The 17,730-nt window shown below is 43.9% G+C and overlaps 1 protein-coding gene across 1 annotated transcript; it reads left to right on the forward strand.

Annotated features, from left to right (window-relative positions):
• Positions 1-1,823: 1,823 nt before the first annotated feature.
• Positions 1,824-11,326, forward strand: LOC143317421 (uncharacterized). The gene is made up of 14 exons (XM_076725574.1): positions 1,824-1,874; positions 6,005-6,101; positions 6,251-6,383; positions 7,243-7,483; positions 7,707-7,863; positions 8,041-8,089; positions 8,404-8,508; positions 8,707-8,909; positions 9,267-9,398; positions 9,790-9,977; positions 10,257-10,408; positions 10,487-10,723; positions 10,863-11,019; positions 11,291-11,326. Exons 1-14 carry the CDS (start codon positions 1,824-1,826, stop codon positions 11,324-11,326), a joined length of 1,938 nt encoding a protein of 645 aa, XP_076581689.1.
• The last annotated feature ends 6,404 nt before the right edge of the window (positions 11,327-17,730 follow it).

Genomic DNA, 17,730 nt, shown 5'->3' on the forward strand with positions numbered 1-17,730 from the left:
GGAATCTGGGACTTATCTTCAATCAGGATGTTTCCTTTAACTCCCACGTAAAAGAAATTTCAAGGACTGCCTTTTTTCTGCAACATAACATTGTAAAAGTTGGGCACATCTTGTCTCAAAATGACGCAGTTAAACTCCTCCACACATCTCTTGCAGCCATGTTGGATTAATGCAATTCCAAGCTGTCTCAAAAGACTCTCCAGCTGATCCCGAAACCTGCAGCACGTGTTTTGAAAAAAAAAAGAAAAAAAAAAGAAAAGAGATCATATTTCTCTGATATTGACCCCCTGTAAAATCCACAATAGAACTGAAAATCCTTCTCCTTACCTACAAAGCCCTAAATGGCCATCTTATCTCAAAGAGTTCATAGTAGCGTATTACTCCACACATTGCATGCGCAGAATGGAGGCTGACTTATGGTTCCTAGAGTCTCCAAAAGCAGAAAGAGGGCCTTTAGCTTTCAAAATCATCTGCTGTGGGAAAAAACAAAACAAAACAAGGTATTAGCAAAAGAAAGTAAGCAAAGCAGAGACCAAGCAGGAAAAGCATCTGTCTGTAAGGCAGTAGGGATGAGATGTTAGAGTAGTATTTACGATGAAGTGGTGTTCATGATACTGGTTTTATTTCGCTGTATTAATTGTGTCATATTGGAAGATATTTCCCCGATTTCAAGCGACAGCTATATTGATCTGATTTTTATAAACGTAATATGTATCTGACATATTGACATAACATCTACAGCTGGCTTAAATGTGTAATAAATAAGAATATGAAGCAGCTAACATGTATTTATTGCTGTGTTGCCAATGTGCCAACAGATAGTAAGTAAAAAAAATGAGACTTTCCCCAACGTTCCTGGTGGGCTGTGTCAGATTGTGGACTGGTTTCTATGAAGAAGGACTCTGAGAAAATCCAAAAGATGTGATGTATATGTGCTCTCCACTGCCTGGCTTGTCTTTCTTTCATTCTCCTACAGTTCAAACAGTCTGTAACAGTAGTTAACGTTAGCTTAGAAATGCAGTCCACTAATGTCAACAATCTACCGGCACCCACAACACAATGTCCAAAGTCAAACCAACATTACTGCAAAGTGTGTGAAATACAATGTAATGTGCCTATTTTACCTAACATTAGCTTGCTTGCTAACATAGGAGAGTTGTTAGCAAGCTAATGTAGCAAAATACCATCTTGAGTAGATGACGTCAGCTTATTCATCAAGACTCCTGGGGCTGATCTGGCTCGTGAATTGGCTGCTTGCCCTTTGCAAATTACTCAATCAGCTAATGTTACGAAGAAACCAGTGCAGATCGATACAACTTAGCAAAGTTACAGCTAGCTGGTTAAGTGAGCTTACCAATGTTATGTCTTGTGAAATATTATCTGAGTGGATGTCACTTGGCCAGCATGATCCATGACACTAACTTATGTATTATGACAAACACTGTTGATTTCAGCCAGCAATAAATGATGTAACCCTACAAAGCAAAGACATAGAACTAACAATTTCCAGTGTCATGAGTAACAACATGAATGAGAAAGTTACACATAGTATCTTTAATGTTGCACTCCATATTTTACACAAGCTGCCTAATGCGAATGCTGAAGGTGGTTGAAAACTATTCAGTTAATTGTTAAGGAGGTGAACCCAAGTGCAGACAGGTTTGAGATTTCAGATTTTTCAGTTGCAAAGGAATGGGTGGTGGAGCCAAGCAGTTCCAGAACACAGTCCAGGCAGAGCGGACTGACTGGTAGCAGAGTCTACCATCTGGCAGCATGGATGTGGCAGAGCTGAGTGTTTGTAGGAGTCTTGATTACAGGATAGGATGCAGCTGGAGAGGCTCTACTCTAGCTCCAGCTCACCTGTCTCCACTCAGGTAATCACACACCACCCAGAGAGAGAGGGAGAGGCTCGAGGGAGACAGGAGGTCACTGCAGATCAGATGATGTTCGAAGACCAGATGGAACATTTGTTGATATGATACGAATGAAAGTTTTGCCCCCATTCTAAGTCCCAAGTCAGAGTCACCCAAATACTTTTTCACACTCACATGTTGTGATTTTGACTGACAGGCAAATGAGCACTGTAGGCCGTCATAAAGGAAGGCAGGAATGCTACACGAGCAAGCTGAGATGGACGAAACAAAGCAGACGACGATTTATTGCAGACAAACTGCTCCTGATGCAGGACCCTGCTTGACCACGTGTGTGTGAAACAAATGGTTTTTGGTTTCTGCTTCTTGAAATGTTGCTGTTAAACAGAGTTTCAGTGACAGGACCTCATCCAAAATGGGGCCGGCCTTCCAAAAAACTGGTGCATGTTTGCTTAACTTGCTTCATTTTGTGGCCTCGTCACAGGGAAACTCGGATGCTGTGAAGACCTGAGTACGACCAAAAACACAACACAGCAGCGGAGTCATCAGACTTGTTGTGGTTGAAGAGTAAGACAGCTGATTTTTACAAAGTCACCAACAGTCAGTCTTTGTTGGTCATTTTTCAGTCTAAAGGGTAGAACCCAAAATACTTCCACTCACTGCTTCTCAGATGCTCCGGTGTCTGCTGACAGCTCTATCCCAGTTTGTCCTGCACTCCTGTGCTTTTGTTTTGCTGCATCCATGAAACAATGAACAAACCTTCAAACAAACCTCTGAATGCATTTTTCCAGAATGAACTCTTACAAAACCCAAACTGCACTCACACGTCACCCCTGCACGAAAAGACTCTGATCAAAATACCTATCAATCTATTTTGAGATGAGTGACATTCCGCAGCAGACATCTGCTGTGACGTTGGTGTGAACTGTAATTAACAAATTGTTTTTATCATACCTTTATACCTTGATGCACAACCACACCTTCAGCCGGGAACATTGTGTTCATTGTTCATGAGCTTTCTGTCATAGATAATTAGGTCGGTGTAGTTCACCATCTCACGCAATCACAGACTATGTAATTATAAAGAGGAAAACTTCCATCTGATAGGCTGACAGTGTTGCCAGATTGGGCTGTATTCCATTTTGGGTTGGGTTGCATTGTGCAGGTTAACAGGATTTTGGCCGTTTTGGTAGTTGGGCTGGTTTAAAAAAGACAGTAAATGAAATCTACATTCATTAATTGTATTCCTTCGTTATGAGAATACATGAAGTCACTCAACACAACTTTGATTCATTCTGCTGACGGGAGATATGAGTTACTGTCATTATCGCCCACCTGCAGCTTACCCAACAAACACACACGACGTGTGGTGTTGATGCCAATCAGTATGTTCTCTGGAACAGAACCCGCTGCTTTCAATATTACATCATTGTTAGTTTGTTTTTGATAGCATGGGATTCGTCCCTTTCTCTGTCTCTTTGTGCATGTGTGGGGGGGCGCTTCAAGTTGACATTCTGTCAAGGGTTGTTACAGCAGTAATTGGACTGATATGATAAGATCAGATAAGATAAAAAGAGAAGAGAAAAAAATCCAAACTCTATGTACATACATTCTATTCAAAGGAGTACAGAGTTTTTCAGTATACAAAAAGTATGTCGCAGTATGTATGTATGTTTTTGTCATTTTCAGGTACGTTCAGTCATGGTGGACTGCTGACTCAGGTTTTGGTGCCGCAGTGATCCCTGGTCTCATGCTACCTTACCTAAAAAAAAAATTGTGTTCCACACAGTGAGGTTTACGGATGGTACGTTTGGGAAAAGGAAACAGTGATATCAGATCAGAAGCAGCAGATCGAACACTGTGTGAAGTTCAATTAAGGATCAGCACAGGTGTCACTCCACCCCCGCCACACCTGCTCTGCCCTCCTGGGTGTTAACAGCTGTGAGGATGCACATAAAAAGAGAGGGAGCGAGAGAGAGAGCAGCATCTTCCACAGAGAGAGACGAATCAGAATCACCAGAGACCTTCATCTTCCTCATCCACCATCAAACCTCCAGAGGGTAAGACAACCTGCACACTGCTCGTCTGTCTCTTCTTCTCTATTGTTGAACTGTGGGAACCTGCTCAAACCTTTCCACAGTTTTCTGACATTTTATAAAGCAAACAATCAATTGAGAACACAATTTGCAGATTAATTGATGATGAAAAAATAGTTCGTTGCAGCCTCGAGGATGAGATCAGATGTGATGTCTTTGTTCTGCTGCAAAAGCTGAGCAGCCGTTCAAAATCATGTCATTCATAGCGACTGAATATTAAAGCATTCAGACCAATCACAGACACACAGGGTTTGTCCGGTCATGGAAAAACCTGGAGAAGTCATGGAAGTGTCATGGAAATCCACATTTGTACAGCATGAATCCTGTTCAAGATGTCATCTGTGTGTCTTCCAGCTCTCTGCCAGCTGATTGGCCTCCTCCATCATGCTCCGCCTCCTGCTCTTCCTGTCTGCTCTCATTGGGCTGCTGCCTGGTAAGCACACACACTGGTGTTGAAACTCCACCCACAAGACGAGTTGAGGGAGTTCAGTAGAAGCAACATGAACGAAGAGCAAACGATCTCAGAGCGAAGAGCAGAATGACTTTAAGTCCATCAGTAACTTTAAGAGCTGATAATCTGCCAGATGTGCAGAAACGTTGCTGACATCTGTTTGTTTCTAAGAAGAAGCAGTAACTGATGATGAGACACGAAGAGTTTTGATTGACTGATGAACAAATGCTGTTTAATTCCTTCATGAAGTCGACATTTGAATCCTTCTCTGCTGTCCAACCAGCTCACAGACAGTTCTGACCTCTCATGTGTCTCCATTGTCTTCAGGTGCTGAGCAATATACTGGTTCTGCAACGGTCGACATCAGCTATTGTCCCATCACATATTATGGGGTGCAGTACACATCATTGTATGTAAGTAGGATGGAGCCTGATGCTTGAGAATATCTCTCTTTGTTCCATCCAGTGTGTCATTAATGTCCAGTGCAGTGACACTGAATGTCTGAACATGAACTGATGGAGCATCTGAAGCAGAGTGAGAGCTCTGACTGAAACCTCCACAACTCTCTGAGTCAGAGTGACGTTGGCTCTTTGTCGAAAAGGTATTTTGTTGATTCACTTGTTGTGTCTCTCTGCTGTCAACAGGTGACTGCCACGAATGAGTCCGTCACAGCCTGTTTCGACAGCGATGACCTGGATTGTATTGTGGGACCTGCATTTGATGGAGACTCTTTCTTTGTAGTGGAAGTGACTGAGAATGAAACAGAACATCATCAGAATTTGCCAACTATTTATACCTTCTTAGACTGCACTGTGGAGTTGAGCGGATTTAAATCTTCATTTCTTGTGAGTTTTGTTCAGTGTCATGACTGACTTCAATTGAAACAAATTGTCAAGATCTTCTCGAAAAGCTCTTGGAGGAAATTTCCTAACAGTGACAGAAACTCTTCTGTTGACTCTTTACAGATTGATGTGAGAATAAGTAGCTTTGGCAGCCAAACAGCTGTGAAGTTAGAAACCTTCTCTCCTGGTTCATTTGTGAGTATTATATCCATGTATATGTGTGTGTGTGTGTGTGTGTGTGTGTGTGTGTGTGTGTGTTAATGCAGTTGTATGTAGGATTTGAACATTTCTGACTCTGGTGTCTCCTAGTGGTGGTATGAAGAAAGACACCTGGAGAAACCAATGCACACTGCTTCCCCATCAGCCCTGTTTTATTTATTTTAAAATGTCTGATACAGAATCATTTCAAGATGCTATAATCACATCCAAACTCCACACAGCGTCCATGCAACCATGTGAACGCAGCATCCCCAGTTTGAGTCCAGACCAGGACCTTTGTTGCAGATCAACCACATCTCATTTCTACTGTCAGTTATTCACATGAAGACAAACATGGAGCCAAAAATACTTGAAGCAATCTGTTCAGTTACTTTTTACTGTGCAGTTGAACAAAGATAAGACAACACGTCATGTTTAGTTTGACAAGTGGACAAGACAGTGTCATTGTTTAGTCTGTTTTAATCATGTATGAATTCATCATCTCTGCTCTGTGATCGTAACATTGGTTTGTTTGTTGTGGTCTAGAACTTTGACTTTAAGGTCAATGGTAGCTCAGTCAAGACAACGAGTTTGACTAACGCGGGTCCTACCTACGAAGACGTCAGCGGATGCAGACAGTCAGGTTGGGAAATCCACTGGATCCATAAATCTGTTTTGACACCCTTAAAAACTAAACTCTTACATTAATTTGTTGCTGTCTTTTGTTTTTGCTGACAGTCTGTAAACTGAAAAGTGAACGATGACATTTTAACCTGATTCTTCACTTTGCAGGTGTTCTGTATTCTTATAATGACGAGGTCAGTTCTGATCCAGACACCTGCTCCACTGAATACTGTGATGATTACGCAACCATCCAGCCGAATGATGAATGTCACTCCCTGGAACGTTGTCTTGGCAACAACAGGTATTTATGTAAGCTTCATGTTTTCAAGAAAGAGCTGTGATGATACAGGAACTTGATGAGGACTTTTTTAAAAACATTATTTATTCGGGGCCTTACGCTGTCTGTTCAGATTTGACAGCAGGAAGCTTTTAATGTGAAGCAGCAGCAGAAGGAAATGTTGGGTTTTCATCAGCAGTAACTCAATTCAGCTCAAATGCAGCTCTGATAGGAGCAAAGAGATAAACAATGAGGCTGATACCTGTGAGAGAAAAGTGACAGCAGAAACATCTATGTGTTGTGTTTCAGACATATCTACTGAATTATGCTAACCATCTAGCCTCGGTCCATCCCATCTCGTAATACCACTTTGTGCCTCAAGAGGAATTAGTCTGATAGTAAAGCTCAGGCCTCGAAAACTCAGTCATCACTGCACTTTGCCACTAAAGACAGACTATTCTGAGGCCATGGCAAAACACTGCCTGACCTCCAGCCAGTTTAAAAGCAGCTGGCACTTGATCTGCATCAGGACTTGAGGTTTGATCACAGCACAGTTTTCATTAACTGTGATGTTGATACTGAAATCAAATGGTAGTGCAGTGTGATACTGGAGAAAGTTCCATAACAACAGGAAGACATTTCCCTGGAATACTGGTCCAAGGAATCAGTCAAAGTCACTGCTGTTGGCTGACATGTGAGCCAGGCCTGTGAAAACATTACAATCAAATATTACGTAGATAAATGCCTCAATGACGACATGAACATGAACACATGAAGACCTCACTCCTGCAGTTTGTTTGTTTGAGGGCCCCCTGGTGGTCGTGGCCCTCAGCAGCAGCTGCTGATGGTGTTTGTTGTTTCTGTCCTTCTGTGCCTCCATCAGCTGCATTCTTGACCCCATCTGCACTGTGACCGGCCCCGCTGTCATCGGCTTTTACGGTGATCTTAACACGGTCCAGGATCGGTGTGCGTACACTCTGCTGTCTGGTTCAACAGTCTCCGGCCTCACTGTGGTGGGGTATTTCCGGGAACGCCGTCGTAGAGATGTGAGCTTTTTGGACAGTGTGACACTGCAACTGGACGGAGAAGAAGATGTTCACCTGGAACAAGGGGGGATAGTTAAGGTAAGCTACCTACAGCCACAGTCAAGTCAGTGTGGACTTTGATCCCAAATCCTCGTCTCATCCTCTGCTGTGTCAGCTCTCATCTTTCTTCTCAGGGACATGAGAAGCACTTATTTTAATACTGGTGAACTCGGTGGTTGTTGCAGTGAAAACAGCCTGTTTGTGTGTGTTTGTGATGATTGAACCTGTGTTTCCTCCACTTTGTCTCTCTGCTGTGATGCAGCTGGGAAACACAATGCAGACCATCAACGGCTCGACTGTGCTGTCAAACGGTGTGGAGGTCTCTGAGGACCAAACTGGAGTCACTGCTGTGAAGACAATCGGCAGCAACACTGTTTCTGTTTTCTTTGATGGCAACACTGCACAGATCTTCCTTAAAGGTACAGAAACTAAAATCCTACCACTCACCACACAGGATACAACGACCAATTGTGGTGTCCAGCACTCGTTTGGGGCATGAGGAATGTGAACTAAGCTGTATTTTGGCGAGTTGCCATATTCATCCAGTTTGAACGATGACACTGATCTGACCCATATTCTGTCTTGCACTTGTCCAGGACCTGGTGGACAAGGTCCACAAGTTGATGGTTTGTGTGCTGACTCCATGTCTGTGAGTGATCAGAGGAACAGTACCGCTGAGTAAGACGTTGATCAGTGTTTGAATGGACGTTGTACTTTGTTTTTGAAATTCAGTCCCCGAACACACCTTAACTCGTCTGGAATGTCAGTTTTTATGTTTTGCTTGATTCTGTTTATCTCACAACAATGATCATTTCCACAACTTGAATTTTAAATTATCTGGACATTTCTTAAAAAAGATGAACGGTTCCTTTGACTTGTGGACTGAAGCAAAGATACAAAGCTCATATGAATCTATAACACTCAGAAAGTGTGTTTGTGTGCATCTGAACAAGTGAGAGCAGGGTGTCAGTCCTGACTTTGTGTTGTGTGTCGCCCCCTAGCTGTGAGGTGCTGTACAATGACACTGCTGACAGTTCGATCAACTGCACCACGATGACTGAACAGTAAGCAGATGAAACAAACTCTCTGTATTATACTTTCATGTGTGCTAAATGTCATGTTACATCACATGTTTCATGTCATGTGATGTGAGGAGGGATGGAAGATGAACACACCTGAACTCAGATGATCCACCTGTAACTCAGCACTGATTGGACGTCATCCTTCATCTCTCTTTCTGTCTCTTCACATCTGTGGAACAGCTGTAATCTCCTGAATGACACAGTCTTCACCAGCTGTCACAACCACATCGATCCAACCCCCTACATAGACGCCTGCATCGACACTTTGTGCAAATACCCTGCTGTGGACGGTCTCGACTGTCAGTTCCTGGATGCCTACGCCAGACACTGCAGCCTGCGCATCAACGACACAGTGGACAGCTGGAGGTCAAAGGCCGGCTGCTGTAAGACTTCTCTCACTTCACATCAATTCATCAACGCAGGAACAACATCAACATTAACAATTAAATACGATTGAATTCTGTCTGAATTTAGATTTTAATAGAAGAAAAATTGTTTTGTCTCACTTAAACTTGTAGTTTTAAAGTGTTTTTTTTCAGCGTTCTTGCAGTCCTTTTGTGTTTTTGACAGAATTAGTGTAAAAACTGGTCAGTGTCTCTGTGGAACAATGCTGGAGACGACAGCGACCCCAGTGAACTCCACAATATTCTTTGAAGAACACAGTCTTATTTAGTGCAGTTTTATGACTGTTTTTTTTTTCAGTGTTATTCTTTACATGTGTCTCTCTGTCTCTCTTTCAGCCTCCCCTCAGCCCTTCTGTCAGGGAACGATCTGCAGTGATCATGAGTTCTGTGCAGAGACGTTCAGCGGTGAAATCGGCTGCTTCTGTCGGGCCATTTTTGCCTTCCCGTACAAATCCAATGACACTTTGGGTACGACAGCTGCGACACGACACCATGACTGACTGGTGCAGAGTCCTGATCCTCAGAGGATGGAGGGTTTTCTCACAGGGAGACTTGTTTCACACAGCTGAGCTGTTGTGGAGCTGATGATAACTGACCTTCAGCACTCAGTTTGACTGAATGTTTGTTATCAGGAGCACAGATGAGACTTCATTAACTCAGCTCTTCTTTTTCACTCTGATGGTATCAAACCACAAAAACTGGTAGTTCGGTTCCGAATGAAAGAACCGACAAAGGTCACCAAAGCAGGATTGAATGGTTTGACTTGTTTTTGTCCCTCATGGTGTAAGTGTCTGTCCGGTCTGTCCTCTCTAACATGGTCTTGTATTTGTCTCCCTCGTCTGTCCTGCTGGACGTTCAGGTGACCCGACGGTCTGCGAGGAGAACTCAGCTTCACTTACTCTGGTCGGGTGTCTCCTGGAGGAGAAAGGCATCGACTACACAACCTTACACCTCAATGACCCCACCTGCACAGGTCAGATGGATGAGGTTGACCACATGGTAACCTTCAGCTTCAACAGCAGCGACCCCTGTGGGACGGAGGTCATGGTGGGTTCTCCATCACGTCTTTACTCTCAACAAGCAGCCAAATGTCTTCCAGCACTCTGCTGAGCTTCTCCTGCTCTCCTCCAGTTTGGGATCTTTCTGTGGGTTGGGCTTCAGCTCTGACCTCCTTGGTTTCCAGTGATGATGGTCATCTATGAAGCTTATTCTAGCCAGTCAACACCTCACAAATGTCACATTTAAGGCTGAATGTAAAGAGTTGTGATGAATTTGTGAGGAACTTGTGCCGTAACAACATCTCCATGAATCTCCATCACCCTGCAGTCCAACAACAGCCTTCTGATCTACACGAACAGCATCACGGGTAACAACAGCTCCTCTGACAACATCACTCGCCAGGACCAATTCTACATCGACTTCTCCTGCTACTATACTCAGCCAGATGTCAACGCTGTGACCTTCAGAATCAAGGACAGGTGAGTGGAGGCTGTTATCTTTGTGTTGTTAAAAGGTTTGTGAGTATAAGACAGCTGAAGTGTGTGTGTTCTCTGCAGCTCTGTGATCCAGAAGATCATATCTGGAACTTGGAATTACACTCTGACCATGAAAGCCTACACTGACAGCCAACTCAGGCAAGCTGTGGACTCCAACACTGAAGTCCAGCTGAACCAGAAGATCTGGATGGTGGTGGAGACTGACGGGCTGGATGACGGTTTGGTCGCCCTGGTGACCGACTCCTGCTGGGCAACCAACCAGGCTGAGACTCTGAGATACAACCTGATCAAAGATGGGTGAGATGAACACAGAGGTGGTTGCTGCTCGCTGCTGTTCCAAATGAATCAGAGGCAGGGACTCGTTAATAAGTGTGTTTCTGAGTCCTGAAAACAAAGTGTGCTCTGACGTGATGAGTGTGTTCTCGTTTGTGAGCAGCTGTGCGAATGACCAGACGGTGAATGTGGAGGGAAACGGAGAGGGAACGTCCAGCCACTTCTCCTTCAACATGTTCCAGTTCTCCAGGAGCTCTTCTGAGGTCTCTGTGCACTGTAATGTCAACCTGTGTGCCAACCTCAACCAGGCCTGCGTCCCGGTACGCCCCCAAACACACCACACACACACTGATGAAACCGGATGCTCATCGCTGGAAAACAGGCCCGAACCCGAAGCCCCACAAATCCTTATGAAAAGCAGTTACAGATGTGTCAGACTGCTGCTGAGCTTCCATCACCTTCACCAAAGACTTTCTTTGTTCACTCCTCTGGTCCTGATCTGTTTGACATGAGCTGCATCACTCTTGAACACTGTGCAGCTGAAAATACATTTAGATCAGCCAGAAACATTTGATGGCATTTTGCCTCCAGGTGGCGCTGCGGCAACATGGTTTAGTCCTTGTATGAAGTTCAAACATTCCCAGATTTAGAAATCAGAATGGAGGCCTTTAACTGTGTGTATTTAGATTTACTTTACATGAGATTTCTAGATATTTTCTCTTATTACAATAACAAATGTAAAGGCTGAATGAAGGAGCACTTTCTTCTCATTATTCAACATGTAAACAATCAAACTGAAGGATACAGAAGGTGAGATGTTGCCATCATCCATCAGCAACAGTCCAGCATGAATGGATCAGTGTTGGTCTTCTGAAGTCTGCACTTCATCTCTCTGTCTTTAACTTCCAGGATTGCAGTGGAAGTCGTCGGAGACGCAGATCTGCTGGGTCCAAATATTTGGACGAAGCCCCGGCCTTGATCACCATGACCTGGACTAATTAGGTAAGACACGACTCTGCTGCTGACTGCTGACATCAGAGCAATATGCACTGATCTATAAATGCATATGAGTGATTCTTTCAGTGTGTTGAGTACAGCTGCTTTAGACTGTGAAAGTGTGTCAAAAGTTTCTCCATCAGCTGATTAAACCCTGCAGCCACCTGAAGGTAGCAGGACACACATGATGAATAATCTGCAGCCAGAGTGCTGTGCCAGTACTTCAGTGCCAAAGCCCGTATAGGTCGTCTGTGCACTTGGCTGAAATGAAAGTGTGTTTAGCTTCATTCCCTGAAATCAATACCAGCCTGCTACAGAACAACCACAAACACTTTAACACACATCAGACTGGTCGGTTGTACCTCAGTATCCAGCCTGTTAGTGTGGGAGACATGGGATTACTGGAGCTCATTAGTGAATGGAAGAAGAAGGAAGAACCATGACATGAGTGATGTTTGATGACCTGATGCTGAAAGTAAAAAGTGAGTGTGACGGGAGGACAGGGAGGTTTTCCTGCTCAGCTTTCAGACTCATCACAAACAACAGAATGAAGAGAGTTGAAGAGTCACACCTGCTGGTTTCAGTCAGGATGCAGGTTTGCAGAAAAGACATCACTCACAGTTTGGTCTGCTTGTCTTCTCAGCTTGTCTCCACGGTGACTCGGACTGACTGACAGGCTGTCGACCTTCATAATGATTCCTGAACGTTACTTCGTCCTAATCCAGAGCCTGATTGTGTGAAAGGATTAGCTCACTTGTCGCTGCTGTGAGGCCATGCTAGCTCACACAATGATAAGGAGACACTGCTGATTGGATCCTTTAAAAGTGAATCTTCCATCAGAGCAGAGCATGTTAGCGTGACTCTTTTCTCCATAACAAACCTGAGCTAATCTTTGATGGAGCGTCTCTGAGCAGAATGTGTCGCTGTGCCTTCCTCACTGGTTCACACACTGTAGACACAGCATCTTTTTATCTACTGAAACATGAAATCTATAAAAACATAATCACAAACTATATGGTGAAGGAAAGTGTGTGTAGGTTTGGGGTTAACAACATCTGTCTCATCACGTTATTCATTCTATAGTAAATCAATGCTTCTATCAATAACAATAATCAGATGATGTTTGGAAATACTAATGATTCTTAATGATTAAGTGTTGTCTGCATATCCGAGTGTGTGAGAGGAACAAAAGGAGTGTTTTGGAGCAGTTCTCTTGAAGACACTTCTTGGAAAAGAGGCATTCACGTGGACACCACAGTATAAGTTTAAAATCCTAATAAATCCTTATCATATTTACCTTTTCATGCTTTTCTGGAGACAGCAGTTTCTGTCAGCTTGTGCCTGTAACATGATATCAGTTCATCACATCAGCTCACTTTGATCCGTGGTTGAGAAGAGAAGCTTTGACACTACAAGGTTTAGAAGTGATCTCTGAGGAGAACAGTGAATTCAGTGCAAACGCAGCATCAACACATTGATGATTTACAGATTCCAGGTCAGTCAGAACTGCTCTGTGCAGCCTCACTGTACCAACAATGTCAACACAAGACTGGATCCTGCTGTCATTCTCAAAGACATTCACAGGTTTTCTAATACAAGCTGCAACTCAGGACACCGACTAAACCGAAATCTGAAATGTTTTCAATAATGACCAAACTTTAGTGACATTATTATCACTTGTAAACGTTTCTGGAAAAACTTTACTTTGAATCATAAACACAAAATGGCTTCTTTTATAACTCAACATGATGTGATTTAACTGACCAACAAGATAATATCCAGAACTGTGGCCTTCATGATGCTGAGATACGAGTTGTGCTGTTTCATTTTTATTATATTACTATTGTTAGCAACCAAAAAAATAAATAAAATGAGTATGTGGGAAAATCAAAACTATGTGTTGGGTTCATTCTTCTGAAAATTTCGGCCTCTTCTTGGTGAAATTGTCACAGCCTCTCACGTTGACTTATCATAACTTACTATGAATCTGTTGTTGTTTAAATTCATGTTGAAGATGTCGCTGAAACTATTACATTAACAGAAACATGAATTTAAACTGGAATGTGCATTTCCTGAAGAATGTGTGCGATTCCTTCATTTTTAAAGCGTTCACTTACTTCAAGGTGGACTGTTGCACATACCCACCAAATTCTGTGCTGACAGCTCTTTGCTACCATGGTCATTTAAAGCTGTGTTTGTAGTGCAGCGCCACCTACAGGTGAACGGCCATGGAATTTTGCAGAGGTGTTGGGTGATTGAAATGCGGTCCAGTCGCCAGAATAAAATCTTGCCACTGTACGTTCCTACAGACCAGGGATTCATTCAATGAGTACGTTTCACATGTATCACAGCATCGTTTCTACAATAGGTATCAAAGGGACTTAGTTCAGGCTACCAGCACATGTAAAAGAGCAAAGATCTGCTCATGCAGTGATAAGATTTTTCACTGTGTTATTTCCATCCATCTTTATTTATAAAGCACAGTTTAAATAAACTCAAGGTTTCCAAAGTGCTGTACATTAAAAAAATAAACAATAAAATAAACAATAAAATAGACATTAAAACAGAAAACATAATAAATAAAGGGTAAAAAACCTGTGCACATAAAATAAACAATCTTGGTGGTGTTAAAAGCCAAGGAAAAGAGGTGCGTTTTAAGAAGAGATTTAAAAGTGGCCACGGAAGAGGACTGCCTGATGTGCAGCGGCAGTTCATTCCAAAGCTTAGGGGCGGCAGTAGCAAACGCTTGGTCCCCTCTGAGCTTCCGCCTTGTTTTGGGAACCCTCAGGAGCAGCTGGTCAGCTGACCTGAGGGATCGAGTCGGTGCGTAAGGGTGCAGAAGCTCAGAGAGGTACACTGGGGCAAGGCCATTTTGGGCTTTAAAAGCAAATAAGAGAATTTTAAAATGAATTCTAAAATGGACGGGTAACCAGTGAAGTGAAGCTAAAATCGGTGGAATGTGCTCAGACTTTCGAGTGCCAGTTAAGAGACGTGCAGCTGCATTCTGCACTAGTTGCAGACGTGCAATGGAGGACCCGCTGACCCCCATGTAAAGTGCATTGCAGTAATCAAGCCGAGTGGTTACAAAGGCATGTATTACTGTTTCAAAGTGCTGTCTGTGCAGAAAGGGTTTAATTTTAGCAAGTTGTCTTAGCTGGAAGAAGCTGGTTTTTACCACAGCTTTAATCTGGCTGTCGAACTTTAGTTCCGCGTCCACTTTTACCCCCAGATTATTAACAGTGGGTTTGGCGAACTGCGCCAGGGAACCCAGGTCGACTGGGGAGGTCACGGAAGTGCCACCAAAGACAATCACTTCCGTCTTGTTCTCATTAAAATTTAAAAAGTTTCGAGCCATCCAAGCTTTGACGTCATCCAGACAATTTAGAAGTGGCTTAAGTGCAGAAGAGTCAGCCTTTTTAAGGGGGACACAAATCTGGCTGTCATCCGCATAACAATGAAATAAAATGCCGTGCTTCCTGAGAATGGACCCAAGTGGAAGAAGGTATAAAGAAAATAAAAGTGGGCCCAACACTGAGCCCTGTGGGACCCCGCAGGAGAGAGGAGCAGTGGAGGACACAGAGTCACCAAGGCTGACACAGAATGACCGGTGTGATAGGTAGGACCTGAACCAAGCCAGCGCCTGACCCCTGATGCCCACCCACTGCTCCAGGCGAGCAATTAGGATATCATGGTCCACTGTGTCGAAAGCAGCAGTTAAATCTAAAAGGACAAGAATTACCGAGTGACCGGAATCGGTAGCTAAAAATATGTCATTAAAAACCCTTAAGAGTGCTGATTCTGTGCTGTGCAATGTATTAAAACGAGATTGGAAAATTTCAAGAATGTTGTGGTCATTAAAAAAGTCAAAAAGCTGAGAATAGACAATCTTCTCTAAGATCTTTGATACGAAAGGCATTTTGGAAATGGGCCTAAAGTTAGCCATAACAGTGGGATCCAGTCCAGGTTTTTTAATCAGTGGCTGCACAACTGCATGTTTAAACTGAACAGGAACCACCCCTGATGACAGACTGCTGTTAATAATACTGAGTAGGTAAGGCCCGAGAGTGGGGAAAACCTCTTTAAAAAGTTGAGGAGGAACAGGATCATTGGGCGAACCAGATGGTTTTAAACCCCCCACAATCTCTTGCACAAACGCCAGGATCACAGGCTCAAATGAGTCAAAGACAGCAGAACAGGGGAGAAACACTGAGGGGTCAGAGGCTGAAGGTGAAATAAGTGCTCTGGTAGAAGAAACTTTATCAATAAAAAATCGCAGAAAGTTTTCACACACAGGGGGAGAGGGCTCAGCTCCCACAGTCTGTGATGCATTCAGGGTAGAGTTGATCACTTTGAACAACACACGAGGTTTGTGACAGTTAGAGACAATAATGTCAGAGAAATATTTCCTTTTTGCCTCTTTCACAGAGGATTGATAACGACGCAAACAATCCCTCAATATTTGAAAAGACACCTCTAGTTTATCTTTTTTCCATTTACGCTCAGCTCTGCGACACTCCTGTCTGACACTGCGGGTTGTTTCATTCAACCACGGCTCAGGTCTAACTTTACGCTGCCTGCTCTTTAATGGAGCGGCAGAGTCGATGGCAGACTGGCAAGAGTGAAAAAACTGAGAGCAAAGAGCCTCTGTGTCAATGTGTGCAGGATCAGTAGTGGCGCAGATCTGACTGAAAGCAGACGAGAAGTGAGCGGCAGTGGAAGGGTTAATGACCCGGCAGCTGCGAACAGCAGCGGGAGGTTTAACAGAGTTAAAACACACTGCGGCTTCAAAAAGTACAGGCATATGATCAGAGAAATACGCTTCACAGACTTCCAGATTATAGACAGGCAAACCAAATGACAAAACATTATCCAGTGTGTGTCCCTGTACATGTGTAGGGCCCAATGCAGATTGTACGAGATTAAAAGAGTCAATGAGATTTAAGAAATCCCTCGCCAGGGGGTTTTCCGGGCAGCACACATGAATATTGCAGTCACCAGCGATCAAAACTCTGTCATATTTCGGCATGGTATCAGCCAGAAACGCAGAAAAGTCAGTTATAAAATCCCTGTTGTATTTTGGAGGTCGATAGACGACAGCACACAGCACCGTGTGAGGACATCCCAGCTCAAACAGGCTTAATTCAAAGCTGGCGGGAGCCGATGACAGCGATATTTGTTTACATTTGAAGTGGCTTTTAAAGACACTTGCAATTCCTCCTCCTCGACCAGATGACCGTGGAGAATTAAAATAGCAACAGTCGGCAGGTAAAAGTTCTGTGAAAGCACTGGACTCACCAAGGCTCAGCCACGTCTCTGTGACAAAAAGGAAGTCCAGATCACGCGATGTGAAGAAATCCTTCAGGATGAATGTTTTATTAGCAAGCGATCTTGCATTAACCAGGCCAAACCTGGCTAGAGCCGGTGGGTCAGAGCGAGCCGTTGACAGACGCTCCCCGCGGAGAAGCTGCAGGTTCCCTGGGTCGGCTCCACGCCAGCGTGGATGAGGAGGGCAGGGGCCGCGGGGGAGGAACAGGTCATCCAGGCCGGCCACCGGTACCAAACAGGCCGCGACAGGACAGGATCCAGCCAACGTCGGGAGATACAGAGGCGAGGCACCGCTCCAAATCCGACACGATCGGGACGCATCAGCGCGACCCTCAGCCTTACCAAACACTTGATGCTGCTGCTTGGCCATGGAAACCCATTCCATGAAGCTCTCTATGCACTGTCCTTGACCTAATCTGCTTTATTATTTATTGATGCTGCTGTAATTTGGAATTTCTCCTCGCAGGACTAATAAAGGAATATTGAATTGAACTGAATTGAAATGAATTGAATTGAATTAATCTGAAGGCCACATGAAGTTTGGAGGTCTGTAGTGATTGACTCTGCAGAAAGCTGACGACCTCTGCGCAATATGTGCCTCAGCATCCGCTGACCCCCACCCCGTCATTTGACGTGGCCTAACACTTTGTGGCTGAGTTGCTGTCGTTCCAAATCGCTTCCACTTTCTTATAATACCACTGACTGGTGAC

This window comes from Chaetodon auriga, chromosome 24 (genome assembly GCF_051107435.1).
Source record: "Chaetodon auriga isolate fChaAug3 chromosome 24, fChaAug3.hap1, whole genome shotgun sequence".
In the NCBI taxonomy this organism is placed as follows: Eukaryota; Metazoa; Chordata; class Actinopteri; order Chaetodontiformes; family Chaetodontidae; genus Chaetodon; species Chaetodon auriga.

Coding starts and splice junctions, on each gene's coding strand:
- LOC143317421 (XM_076725574.1), top strand. CDS start 1,824: ATGCAGCTGGAGAGGCTCTACTCTAGCTCCAGCTCACCTGTCTCCACT. Junction 7,864..8,040: donor TGCACAGATCTTCCTTAAAG/GTACAGAAACTA, acceptor GCACTTGTCCAG/GACCTGGTGGACAAGGTCCA. Junction 11,020..11,290: donor TCAACCAGGCCTGCGTCCCG/GTACGCCCCCAA, acceptor TTTTGCCTCCAG/GTGGCGCTGCGGCAACATGG.